This window comes from Nansenia antarctica (genome assembly GCF_963989245.1).
Source record: "Nansenia antarctica genome assembly, chromosome: 2".
NCBI classification, from domain to species: Eukaryota; Metazoa; Chordata; class Actinopteri; order Argentiniformes; family Microstomatidae; genus Nansenia; species Nansenia antarctica.
In genome coordinates, this window is record NC_137675.1 from 54,751,938 (window position 1) to 54,766,423 (window position 14,486).

The 14,486-nt window shown below is 45.1% G+C and overlaps 2 protein-coding genes across 2 annotated transcripts; one reads left to right on the top strand and one right to left on the bottom strand.

Annotated features, from left to right (window-relative positions):
* Positions 1 to 942: 942 nt before the first annotated feature.
* LOC308150278 (actin-binding protein IPP-like) lies at positions 943 to 4,752 on the top strand (the record flags this gene model as incomplete). Its single annotated transcript, XM_080523127.1, has 6 exons — positions 943 to 1,312; positions 2,894 to 3,069; positions 3,331 to 3,460; positions 3,550 to 3,672; positions 3,923 to 4,143; positions 4,528 to 4,752. The coding sequence occupies 6 exons, from the start codon at positions 943 to 945 to the stop codon at positions 4,750 to 4,752; spliced, it is 1,245 nt and encodes a 414-aa protein (XP_080379253.1).
* A 1,285-nt stretch (positions 4,753 to 6,037) lies between these two features.
* Positions 6,038 to 6,993, bottom strand: LOC308150279 (transmembrane protein 69-like; the record flags this gene model as incomplete). Its single annotated transcript, XM_080523128.1, has 1 exon — positions 6,038 to 6,993. One exon carries the CDS (start codon positions 6,991 to 6,993, stop codon positions 6,232 to 6,234), a length of 762 nt encoding a protein of 253 aa, XP_080379254.1. The 3' UTR covers positions 6,038 to 6,231.
* Positions 6,994 to 14,486: the final 7,493 nt, after the last annotated feature.

Consider the following 14,486-nt stretch of genomic DNA (forward strand, 5'->3'; position numbering starts at 1 on the left):
GATGCTCTGAACCTTTCCCAAATCATATCTGAGCCCACCAGACACAATCAGAAATCCCCTTCATCTGCCACGCTGATTGATGTCATCCTTACGAATGCCCCTTCTAATTATAAATCTGGTGTCTTCAGTCAAGATCTGAGTGATCACTGTGCCATTGCATGCATACGCTCTGGCTCCTCAATCAAGCGACCATCAGTGATCGTAACCAAGCGCTCTCTGAAGAAGTTTGAGCTGGGGGCCTTTCTCCACAATGTTGCAGCAGAAAACTGGGACCGAATTAATTCAGTCTCCACTGTGGATGACGCCTGGTCCTATTTTAAGATAACTTTTAATCAGATCATCAACAAACACGCCCCACTCATAAAATCACGGATAAAGGATCGCTTCAGCCCCTGGTTTTCCCATGACTTGGCTGAGTTGATCCGCCAGAAGAACACCTTATGGCGGAAAGCTCGTTCCACCCAGTCTCCTGCTTACTGGCTTGCCTTTAGGCAGTGTAGAAATAAAAGCACTCAGGCTGTCAGAAAAGCCAAAACCAGTTACTTCTTGGCCAAATTTGCATCCTGTGGCTCTGACGCCAAGATGTTTTGGAAAACGGTCAAAGCCATGGAAAACAAACTCACTTCCCCTCATCTTCCTAGTGCAATGACCTTTGGTGACACTGTTGTCACTGACAAGTCTCACATGGCTTCGCTTTTTAATCATCACTTTGTCAACTCGGCCCATGTATTCTCAGCTACTCCCCCCATTGCTGCTTCATCACATTCTCCTCCTCCTTCCAGCTGTGACGCTTTCTCCTTTAAACCTGTCTTGACCTCAGAGGTTTTAGAGGAGATAACCAAGCTAGACTCAAACAAGTCTGCTGGCCTTGATGGGCTCGAACCCATGTTTTTGAAAGCTGCTGCACCTGTCATTTCCGCTCCCATCACACGGCTATTCAACATGTCTTTTGAGCTGTCTGTCTTTCCTCCTGACTGGAAATCCGCGCTGGTCTTTCCCCTCTTTAAAGGTGGCTCTAGCTCCGACCCCAACTGCTACAGGCCCATCTCCATCTTGCCGTGCCTGGCCAAGGTCCTGGAGAAGCTGGCTCTCAAACAGCTCAGCCACTTCATGGCCTCAAACAACATCCTGTCCAACATGCAGTCTGGGTTCCGGCCTGGCCACGGGTGCATCACAGCTACCTTGAAAGTTATGGATGACATTCTCACTTCCTTGGACTCCAAGCAGGTCTGCATCGCTGCCTTTATCGACCTAGCTAAGGCCTTTGATTCTGTCATCCATTCCATCCTTCTACAGAGGCTCTCCAACATTGGTCTCTCGACAAACTCTTGCAACTGGTTTGCCAGCTAACTGACCGAGTTCAGCAAGTGAAGACTGAAAATATCTTGTCAGACCATCTCACCATCTCTAAAGGGGTGCCTCAAGGCTCCATCTTGGGACCAACGTTGTTCTCAATCTACATCAATGATATAGCAAAAGATGCTGGCAAATCCCAGATCCATCTTTATGCTGACGACACCATCTTGTATTGTGCAGGCCCTTCACTCCACTCTGCGGCTTCCACTCTACAACTCAGCCTCACCTCCATTGAGCAGTCTTTTCATCGCCTCCATCTTCTCCTCAACACCAAAAAAACAAAGTGCATTCTTTTCGACCGGAGACCTCGTGTCAGCAGCCCCCCTAAGATCTTCTGTGTTGACGGTTCCGAGCTGGAGTTTGTCTCTTGTTACAAATACCTTGGCCTTTGGCTGGACTCATCCCTTTCCTTCACCACCCACATAAAGCACCTGCAGACAAAAGTCAAAGCTCGCCTAAGCTTTTTATACCGGAACAAGGCCTCCTTCACCCGTGCAGCCAAACATAACCTTGTCAAGATGACCATCCTGCCCATATTCGACTATGGCGATACCATCTATAGGATGGCATCTCAGTCTGCCCTCAGGAAACTCGACACACTCCATCACTCCGCCATTCGTTTTGCCACTGGTGCGCCTTTCACAACTCACCACTGTGATCTGTACACCGGACATCTCTTCACAGCAGACGGCTCTGTCACTGGCTTCATATTATCTACAAATCCATACTTTGCAAAACACCTTTCTACCTCTCATCCCTTCTGCACCTCTCTCACCGCCCCGTCATCGTTCTAAGATCCAGTGATCTTGTCCGACTCACCATCCCCAAAGCCCGTAATGTTGTCGGGCGCAGCGCTTTCCGGTTCGCTGCAGCACACGACTGGAACACCTTACAAAACACCCTCAAACTCACCGCCCTCACCTCACTCACTGCTTTCAAACAAATCCTGCAGCGAACCATAGTCGATCAATGCACCTGTTGATCACCGTCTCTCACCCATCCCATAACCCATCACTGCCTCATTTTAAGTACCCCTGCTCCACTACCCCCGCTATCCCTCACCTCCGCTCTTCCTCACCCCTACCTCCTCTGTCTCTCTCCCCTCTCTGACTGTTAGTATTTTAATGCATCTGTATTTGCCAGTGTTTTATTGTTTATTGTATTACTTAACCTTGTTTTATTTCTAGCTCCCCCCCCCCCCCCCCAAAGAGCCACTGCTTTTTGGTCAGGCTGCATTTGCAAATAAGAATTTGTTCTTACATGTTTGCCTGGTTAAATAAAGGTTAAATAAAAAAATAAAATAAACATTTGTAGCCATTAATTCTTGAGCCCAAGCATACATAGCTCAGTCTATTAATTTGAGATGTGTTACATTTCTCCAGCCCCATCCCTCAGCTGTTTACCAAAAAAAGTGGCGGGGAGACCTCTTTGTTGTTCCTGTAAAATCATTTGATTATCAAGTTTCAATACAGCCCTCATCTCCCTACGTTTGCGTAGTAAAAACACTCTCACGTCACGTCTGGTTTCGCCCTCTCAGGAGGCTACACTCGGCTGCAGGGCGTCCGTTGGTGTGACGGGAGAGCCCTCAGCTGTGTGGAGCGCTTTGACTCCTTCAGTCAATACTGGACCACTGTGTCCTCCCTGCATCAGGCCCGCAGTGGGCTGGGTGTGGCCGTGCTGGAGGGCATGGTCTACGTGGTTGGAGGCGAGACAGTGCACTCAGTCTGTCTGTCTGTCTATCTGTCTGTCTGTCTGTGAGAGGTAGAAGTAGAACAACTTCGTTATACAGTGTGGAAATCAACAGATGGTGGTCCTTCAAGTTCATGAGTAAAAACAAAAACGATGTACAAGTGCCATAATGCAATCAGAGTCATACTGTATGCATACATGTTTGACATGTCGATATTTCACAGTGGAATTTCCATTTGACATAATATAATTGTGCTTTCCGTTTGCTATTGCCCAGGCAGGGAGGACTCCATGATATTCGACTGCACAGAGAGATATGACCCAGTGACCAAGCAGTGGGCGGCAGTAGCCTCTTTGAATTTCCCACGCTGTGGAGTTGGCGTCTGCCCCTGTCACGGGGCGCTCTACGCACTAGGTAAACACCAGCCTGTCACTTGGGACATGCAGTACATGGAAGTAGATGTGAATAGAGTATCATGTGACCTCACTACTGTGCTCTTGCAGGTGGTTGGATCGGATCGGAGATTGGGAAAACGATGGAGCGCTACGACCCGGCAGAGAACAAGTGGGAGATCATCGGAAACATGGCGGTTCCACGATTCTATTTTGGCTGCTGCGAGTTACAGGGTTAGGCTCTCCCAGAGATCACTAAGGAACCTATGATTTAGAGACTAGCATGCTTATTCAGTGATAATTAAAAACAAATAAAATAAGAAGAATAAGAAGAAATGTATATATATATAGTACATGTACAAGCAAAATGTAATACCATATTCACACCATATTTACCCTTTGATCTTAATGAACACTCGTAATGTTATTGTTAGGAAGGTCCTCTGAACCAACTAGATCTGTGTGGCCTTTGATCGCTCTGCAGGGTTCATCTACGTGATCGGGGGTCTCAGTGACAAGAGGATGGAGCTGCGCTCGGCCGAGATGTACGACCCCATCTCCCACCACTGGAGCGCCCTGCCTGTCATGGTTACACGACGGGCCTACGTGGGCGTGGCCTGCCTCAACAACTGCATCTACGCTGTGGGAGGCTGGAACAAGGCGCTGGGCTCCCTGGAGACGGTGGAGAAGTACTGTCCTGAGGAGGTTGGAGCCTGTCTGTCTTGTCTGGTGTCTGTCTCTGCTGTCACACAGAAGGCTTCACAATTAGTACAATTAGTTAGTGTATTGGACATTGACCTTTGACTGAACAATAACATGAAGGGGATACTTCACAAAATACATGTTAACTGACTTGGCCCATGCTAAATGATGGTCGCCTATAGAGGGGAGGGTGGTGCCTGTATACTTAGATAAAGCCGCAGAGTCTACCCAATTGACTAAAAGATAGACTAAAAGGTTAGAGAGCTGAGATATTTATGTCAAAGATGTTTTTTTTCTATGAATCGCAATAGATGAGCATGTATTATTGACTAGTACAAAGACTGTGACTGTGTGTCTTTTAACCATAATGTGTCTTTCCTTCCACAGGAGAAGTGGGTGGAGGTGGCACCTATGGCGGTGGCGCGGGCGGGGGTGTCCGTATCGGCCGTAAATTGTCTGCTCTACGCTGTTGGGGGGCGGGCCACCAGCGGAGACTTTTCACCACCCGTGACTGTGGACTCAGTGGAGATCTATGACCCCCACCTGGACACCTGGACTGAGATCGGCAACATGATCACCAGCCGCTGTGATGGAGGGGTGGCCGTCCTCTGAGAGACAGGTCCACTGTTTCCATCCAGAGCCATATCACAGAAGAGTCCTCCTCCAACACATTATTACTATTTCGCTTGAAACATGGCCTTCACCAGCAATGGATTTAGATGTTGTACAGTGGCAGGACGCCACAGTAGAATCTACTTGCCCACCTCCCATATCCATGACCACACACATCGTACCCTCAGCCAGCCAGTGAAGTGTGAGCTACAGTGGAAACTTGATCATGTACAAGACATTATGCTCAGCATCTTACAGAGCACAAACGGAGGGCCTTTTTCTTGGTAGAGGAATTTGCTGTTCAAAGTCAAATAGCACTTGTTTCCGTAGGCTTTGAGATGGTGGATTTACAGAATGTTTGATTGATTGTTGCTGATATTGCTGAACTAGACATTGTACATTGAACACTGAGCCAAAATGGCAACCTAGCACTCTGTCAGTTACACTGAGGTGTGTCAGTTTGTCTTGATTGCAAGGTAAATTGCTTCTATTGTGCACTGTGATCTTTTAGCAAGTGTGTCTGAACTGTGGCACTTTCAGGATGTAGCCTAATTTCAATGAGTGAAGATATGGCTCTCAATTGACAGAGAGAAGTCTCATTGCACCATTTTGTCATACAGTGGTGCTCCAAGATGTTCATGAGTGTCACTCTTTTCTCTGACATGATATGAACTGATCGACCTGTGCACTTTGACTTATATATTATTTTGACCCACCTTTAATCTCTCACAGTGCAATTAACACCAAAACTGTTTTCTAAATTTCAAGTGGGTTATCCGTTACATTTTGGACTGAAAGTAGATGGCAATGTGTTTGAGGGGCTTATTACTCTAAGTTGTTTACACTGAGACGTATTAAACCTTGTACCCCACTTACTTGACATGAAGCTACTTTAAGCTACATTATATGGTCCTCATGTGAAATTGTTATTGAAAATGCTTTGCTGTGCATTTGAGGCTACGTCTTCTGTAAAAACAGTCACTGATGTTGAAATGTTTTAAAAGTGGCATTAATTGGTACTGGTTACTCAGTATTTATGTTCAAATGCAATGCTCGTTGGAGCCATTGTATAACTGTAAATATGTGTGCCTTTTTAGTCAGTAAACACTGTTTTAAAACACTGAGGTTGGAATTATTAGCTTTTATCCCCTTCATTCAGCAACATCACTAGATAACAAAGTTAATTTATATTTTAGCCCTCACACATTGATGTACTTCAATGTCATCAGTAGCACATTGATTAAATGAAAACACATATCTATGAAATGTCTCTCTCTGTCTTTATTATATCTTTATTTGACATAATCCATTTTTACAGAAGTGTATTGGGCTCAGGTGAGCCTTTGCAGCCAAACCAATGAGAAACACTGTATCTTTCAGTCACAATGATTTTTGAGATCTCACTGCAGTGCAACTTAAATACAGCTACTAAAGTCTGGTCTTTGTCATTATTGAAAGCTCCCTAGCCACTATAGCTTGTCAATTCTCAAGCGCCTTGATATTTTTCTCTGGACACATCTTCTTCAGTGTCAGTGTGGCCACTAAGGAGAAGGTAGCCACAAGAGTGAGGATAGTCCGCATGGCTTTGAACCAGCCAGGGTATCCGGGCAGCAGGACCAGGTCGTAGTGCAGGGAGAGGCCCAGTCCCATGACGACCAGCAGGGCTCCCTCTGTGATGTTGTCCCTGCACAGCAACGCCATCCAGGCCAATAGGGAGGGCACCACACTGTTGCCCAGGTTCATCCAGTCAGGCTGGGCCGGGCTTCCTTCAGGCAGGGCAAACCCCCAGCGGGCCCCGCCCAGGAAGGACACGATGCAGGCCCCGTAGACCACCTGTGCATAGGCCACCTCAGGGTAGTAGGACTGTGTCACGGCCATAAAGACAGGGGCGGCTAGGAATGGAATGAGGCCAGATAAGCCCAGGTACAGTGCGGGCTTGGGCGCCTGAGTGAGGACTTTCATACTGAGGCGTTTCTGGTCCCTCTCCGTGTCCACTCTCTCTGGGGCCCCAGGCTGACCCTGGCAGGGACGAGCGGCAGAGCAGTTCAGTGGTCTGTGGCTCAGCAGCCTGTTGGAGGCTGGTAGTCTGGGGAGCAGTAGAACTGAGGAAGCTTGTGTCATGTAGGAGCTGGTGTAAACACATTGTCTATTCACTGGGCAGTTAGACACTCGGACCACCTGCTGCAGAGATCGCCGTGTGGGACCCTGGGAATAGGAAAGATAGTGTTGTTGATAGGGCATTGTGGCAGTAATGCATGTCTCATTAGGGCTTTGATGTGGTACATCTGATTCCAAATAATAGCCGAGAGGATCCAGACCTTCTTTGTTTTAACTACTCAAGCTAACAGGCAGATCAATATCACTATTAGACTGATGTTATGTTCCGCTTACCCCACACATGGCCCTCAAGGAAGAACGGCAAGACAAAAGACTCCGTGATCAATTGTCTTCAACAAGTGATTCAGACAAGACGCGTCCGCTGGCCAAACACTCAATCATGGACGGCGTATTCACAGTAGAAGACAGGGATCGCCTTGCCAAAATAGAATCCCAACTTAAAAAACTGGACAAGTTAGACATGCTCGACTTGCTAATATCTGAACTCGAGGCTTTGAAGGTGGCAACAGAATTTAATAACAATTTGATCATGGAGTTGAAACAAACACCGAGCTCCAGAAGGACGTAAAATCACTCAAATGCATCTCAACTACACTGCAGGCTGAAAACAAACAACTAAACGCTGCAATCCTCGATTTCAAGTGTAGGAGTATGCGAGAGAATATCGTAATTACTGGAGTGAAGGAAGATGAGTCGGAGGATTATGCAAAAACAGAAGACAAGGTTCAGAAGTTTCTTAAACACAATCTGAAAATGTCTGATGAATTGGTGGCGAAGATCAACTTCCAACGAGCACATCGCTTTGGCAAAAAGATTCCATCTAAGCCAAGGCCAATAGTTGCCAGGCTAACTCATTTCAAAATGAAGACGGCGATTCTGGAAAGAGGGCGCGAATTGAAAGGTACCCCATTCTCAGTAAATGATCAATACCCTCCCGAGGTAATGTCGAGACGACGCATTCTATTTCCAATCCAGAAAGATCTACGCGCAAAGGGTATGAAAACTAAGCTATATGTCAACAATCAACTCCATCGAGACCCCAGCATCAACTGGTTATAGTGAGAAACCTCTGTTCCTAGCCAACTGTAAGTTGTAAGTAGCAACAAACGGCCAGTAAAAGAAAGTTGACCAAACAAACGTATGAAACGATAATGATGGGTCTTATCTACACAACATTTCGGATGGAGGTATTTTTAGGCAGTGTAAACTTTCCACCTAGGACATAGCCTATAAGGCCTAACTAACATTAGGTGTCACCAAAGTTTTACATGAAAAATGTAACTGTTTTATTGATAACCAGGATAGCCTTTGATGGATCACATCAAGCTTTTAAGATTCCAACAAAAGGAAGTCCTCCACTGAGGAGCCAGAGACTGAGGAAAACAAAGCTAAGAAGAAGAAGAAGGATAGATGAGCTTCCGGTATGATGTAAGGTAGTACTGCGATCAGCTCTGTCCCATTTCTTTTTGGTAAAAATGAACTAATAAAAATGTGAGAAATGCTTATGATGTGTTCTGTTGTGTTTTCAATGTTGTAGCAGATTTAAAGATCTCCTCCAAAAGCCACTGTGCAGATCTGCATTAAATGTGGTCCACGTTTAAATGTTTCATTAAATTAGCTAAAACAACATAGCCTCTATAAGGCTAAAACTAAAACTAAAAAGCGTGCCACTGTGTTAAAATGCAACCATACGGTAGGGGTTTGGTGAACATTCCTCTCACGTAGTCTCAGTGTTGCCAATTTGGCGACTTTGCCACTATATCTGGCGACTTTCCAGACCCCCATGGCGACTTAGTCAGAAGCAACCAGCGACAAATCTAGCTACTTTTTCTGGTCACTTGGAGAATTACTGTAAAACATCCCGAGTTCCACGATTCATGTTACAACCAAGCTCACGAGAGACGAGTAGGCCTACAGTCGCCCAGGAGAAAGCCTGGTGACGTGCGGTTAGTCTACAGAGAGGTTAGCCTACAGAGAGGTTAGTCTACAGAGAGGTTAGCCTACAGAGAGGTTAGCCTACAGAGAGGTTAGTCTACAGAGAGGTTAGCCTACAGAGAGGTTAGCCTACAGAGAGGTTAGTCTACACAGAGAGATTAGCCTACAGAGAGGTTAGTCTACAGAGAGGTTAGCCTACAGAGAGGTTAGCCTACAGAGAGGTTAGTCTCCAGAGAGGTTAGTCTACAGAGAGGATTTCCGTCTACTCCTCTCTCCCTCAACTAACGCAGCAGACAGATCCCATTGTGACCGCTCTGACCAAGAGCTGCCTGCAAATGAATCGCGTGTGCGCTGCTTTCACACGTCACGCGCTGTATCAACCAATGAAAATGCGTAGGGGCGTGGACAACATGCAAGATACGCCCCCAGATATTTGCATACAGATCTGATAAAGTGGAAAAGAAAGAATACATGTGTAAAAGAAAGAATGAATGTGTAAAAGAAAGAATGAATGTGGAAAAGAAAGAATGAATGTGGCAAATAAAGAATTAAAGTGGAAAACAAAGAATGAATGCGTAAAAGAATAAATAAATATAGAAATGTATTTCGTTATACTGTGTGTATTCATTCATTTATTTGTTCATACATTCATTTATGTATCTATATATGTATTGTTAATTTTGACAGACTTGGTCCTCCATACAAAATAGGCCAGGGTTTGTCAAATCCTTTGTTGGGCATCTCGTTTCTTAAGTCCTGGTATATTGTGGCATTTCTTTACTGTTTGCCATCTGGTCTAGGAATACCCAGGGAGACGCAGACAGCAGAAGTAGAATAGAATAGTAGAATAGAAAAAGAAACCGCTTTAACCATGCTGAATGATGTATGACGCACTGGCAGTCTGTGACAGTGTGCACCTGCCCGGACCCTGCCCGTCTGCCTGAGTTTGAGTAGGATGCTGCCCAAATGAATGTTATTGTTTAGTGCCGTACGCTTTCGTGGTATTATATTGTGTGAATTATCATCTGTATGTTTTCTTTCACTCGACTAACCGCCGAGATAATACTTGAGACATGTACTTCCGTAAACATTAATCCAACTGTCCTGCAGTTCTAATTTGACGATGTGTCCCAGTCTATACCATGGCGGAGTGGTCAAAAACAACTCTCAAAAGGCTTTTGACGGACGCGGAAAACGCAGAAAATTGAACCTGTTCCGATTTTTAGGGGGACGGACGAATATTACGGATTCGGTGTGCAAGCGTGATTGACACAACATGAGTTCTTTTTTTTCTTTTTTTCGGACGTAAAAAACGCATTGATGTGCAAGGGCCTGACAAGTGATGTTTTCTTTCTCTTCCACTGAAGAAGGCCCCTCTGTACAAGGTCTTCTCTGTCAACACACAGTTTAAATTCTCCTGTGGTGTGAACTTGCTGTTCAATGAAACGAGTACATCATCACAGAGATGGCGTTTAACAGTTGCCAGGGCAAGAAAGCCAGCGAAGTCTTCCAGAGTTACATGAAAGATGTGAACACCATACTTGAGTGTCTAAATGAGGTGGCCAGCACCAAGGACCTCATCGAGCCAGATGAGACAGGGTTAAACAAGCCAAATGAGACAGGATTGACAATGGAAGCTGGGACAGGGTTAAACAAGCCAGATGACAGGATTGACAATGTAAACTGGGACAGGGATAAACAAGCCAGATGAGACAGGATTGAGAATGGAAGCTGGGAAAGTGATAAAAAAAGTTCTTAGATTTCGTCGCACAACAAAATTCGATATTTAACAGTGCAACCGAATGTCCGATGCGACTCGTCGCACACCGTGTGCATTGTCTCATTCAAAACAATGGAAGCGATAAATAAATCGCACGCCGTGTGCATTGGCCTTTACTGCTAAATCATAGACCTTTTCTTTATAACAAGCATAACAGAGGATCGCTAGTATGCTGATGTCTCTAGCTAGTTAGCTAACGTTACAACATGGTTTTAAGCTGATTTGTGCATGACAGTCCTGCATTATTACATAATTTCCATGTCCTATTTTAATGGCATATGATACCCAAAATGTTCAGCAGTGAAGTTATTGCCCTAGCTAGCTAACTCTGTCAAATAGACTTAATTTAATAACCTTGAAGCTCTTAGAAATCCACTTAAACTAAGTTCCTCATAGCTGAAAAATAAACCACTGAAAAATACGCTAGCTACCCATCTTGATTACTAGCAATTTTCTTAATCATATTGACTCTTTTGGCTGGCTTTATACGCCATTGTAAGGCAGGTGCTCAAGCTATTTACTGTATGATCAGTTAAAACGTGAAAACCAATGACCAATGGACAAGAAACAGTGCAACTGGCCTCCATCCCCTTCCCAAAGAGCTGAGGTAGCGTAAACCCCACTAGCATTTTCAAAAGCATTTGAAAGACTATAGGCAACATGAGGTTTTGAGTTTCTTTTATGTGTTCTTTTGAGAACATTTGCGTAATTCATGTTACCCATATATAATAAATGCTTAATTCATATATATAAAAATCAGGTAAGAGTTTGTAATGTTCATGATTTCTATTACGCATAGAGACTGTTTGGGTGGTAATGTTGTATCAATGTCATGCTGCAGGTCTAACCATGACAAAGAGATTGTGTTCATGTGATTTATTCTCTGCATGTTATTAGAGAAGATACATATGATCAAATGTATTGCATCTCCAAACTGCTCTTATTTTGATATAATTGATACTACATATTACACAATTGAGCCAGATTATCTACTGTATGGCTTTGCTGGCTGATACGTGTTTGTTTATAGGATCACCCTACAGCCTGTGTCTAGAATCGCTTTTATTACGTCTCTATGTACAAGTACACAAGAGTAAAATTCACCCATCCTGCATCCCAATTTTCCACCTTTTCCCCCTGAAGTCAACTTCCACAGTCCCCTACATTTCAAACATTAGGATTGGTGTAACGCTGCTTTTGAATCCATTCAAATCAGGGGTGATTTAATGCGCCCGGCCCCTCTCATAAAAGTACAGCAGTTTCATGGTGATTTATATGCCTGTGTGTCACTCCCATACTCGTGGTTTGTGGGTGACAAAAACACCAGATGCGGGCACTTAACAGAATGCTGAAGTTTCTGACTGAGCTGGAGGAGAGCGCTGTCCAGCTAGACAGTATGAGGAAGGGAGCAAATATTTCTAGTGTGACAGGCAGCTCTGTAGGGGTGCTTGGAGGGATCCTGTCCATTGTTGGATTGGCCCTAGCTCCCGTAACTGCTGGGGTGTCTTTGGCTCTGACAATGACTGGGGTGGGGCTGGGTGTCACCAGTGGGGTCAACAGTATGACCACTGGCATCACAGAGATGGCGTTTAACAGTTGCCAGGGCAAGAAAGCCAGCGAAGTCTTCCAGAGTTACATGAAAGATGTGAACACCATACTTGAGTGTCTAAATGAGGTGGCCAGCACCAAGGACCTCATCGAGCCAGATGAGACAGGGTTAAACAAGCCAGATGAGACAGGATTGACAATGGAAGCTGGGACAGGGTTAAACAAGCCAGATGAGACAGGATTGACAATGTAAACTGGGACAGGGATAAACAAGCCAGATGAGACAGGATTGAGAATGGAAGCTGGGAAAGTGATAAAAAAAGTTCTTAGATTTCGTCGCACAACAAAATTCGATATTTAACAGTGCGACCGAATGTCCGATGCGACTTGTCGCACACCGTGTGCATTGTCTCATTCAGAACAATGGAAGCGATAAATCGCACGCCGTGTGCATTGGCCTTTACTGCTAAATCATAGACCTTTTCTTTATAACAAGCATAACAGAAGATCGCTAGTATGCTGATGTCTCTAGCTAGTTAGCTAACGTTACAACATGGTTTTAAGCTGATTTGTGCATGACAGTCCTGCATTATTACATAATTTCCATGTCCTATTTTAATGGCATATGATACCCAAAATGTTCAGCAGTGAAGTTGTTGCCCTAGCTAGCTAACTCTGTCAAATAGACTTAACTTAATAACCTTGAAGCTCTTAGAAATCCACTTAAACTAAGTTCCTCATAGCTCAGCAACTGACCAACCATCCAAACCACTGACCTACTGACTAACCAACCACCACAGACATGTAATCTAGAAATATAGCTATCTAAGTAACTACCAAGCCGACTGTAGTTATGGGTAATATTTAGTGGGTTTGATTCAACATTTTGAAAATGCTAGTGAAAAATACGCTAGCTACCCATCTTGATTACTAGCAATTTTCTTAATCATATTGACTCTTTTGGCTGGCTTTATACGCCATTGTAAGGCAGGTGCTCAAGCTAGTTACTGTATGATCAGTTAAAACGTGAAAACCAATGAGCAATGGACAAGAAACAGTGCAACTGGCCTCCATCCCCTTCCCAAAGAGCTGAGGTAGCGTAAACCCCACTAGCATTTTCAAAAGCATTTGAAAGACTATAGGCAACATGAGGTTTTGAGTTTACATGTGTTATTTTGAGAACATTTGCGTAATTCATGTTACCCATATATAATAAATGCTTAATGGGGCACTTAACAGAATGCTGAAGTTTCTGACTGAGCTGGAGGAGAGCGCTGTCCAGCTAGACAGTATGAGGAAGGGAGCAAAGATTTCTAGTGTGACAGGCAGCTCTGTAGGGGTGCTTGGAGGGATCCTGTCCATTGTTGGATTGGCCCTAGCTCCCGTAACTGCTGGGGTGTCTTTGGCTCTGACAATGACTGGGGTGGGGCTGGGTGTCACCAGTGGGGTCAACAGTATGACCACTGGCATCACAGAGATGGCGTTTAACAGTTGCCAGGGCAAGAAAGCCAGCGAAGTCTTCCAGAGTTACATGAAAGATGTGAACACCATACTTGAGTGTCTAAATGAGGTGGCCAGCACCAAGGACCTCATCGAGCCCGATGAGACAGGGTTAAACAAGCCAGATGAGACAGGATTGACAATGGAAGCTGGGACAGGGTTAAACGCAGGACACAGTCAGACACCAGCTGAGTGATTCTCACACACACACACACACACAAGCTTTCTGACTGACTGGCGTGTGTTCTGTGGGCTCTAGTGACCCGTTGGGAGCACCAGCGGAACCCGGAAGAACGCCAGTCTATCTCTGAGCAGAACCACGGAGAGATGGAAGAACTGATCCCAGACCAGTCTGAGAGGGATCAGGGTCACCAGGCAGCAAACAGAGGTGCAGTCACACTGGCCGGAGATCAGGTCTTTGACCAGCATGACAAAGATGTGGTGGATCTGACCCAGGACCAGTCTGAGAGGGGCTACATTGACCAGGCAGCAGACGGAAAGGCAGTCAAACTGACCGGAGATCAGCCGCAGCCCAGTCAGAGTTCAGAGGGACGAGAGGAGGAGACTGAGCCCGTCAGAACCCAGACCCCACTGGACTCTCCAAAACCACATGGACTGTACCCAGACTCAACAGGTGAGGGGGTGGGCACATGAAAAAGAAAAAAAAAACGTTGATCTTTAAACGAGTGTTAAGACACTCTGTCGTCCCCACACCCAATCAGTCATTCAACTGGCTCACACTATTTATGGATATGAGTGTTGTGCAGTTGTTAATTGTGTCACTATTTACATTCAGAGTCAGATTGTTGATGGTGACACAAGACATCGCCCAAAAGTATGTGGACATATCTAT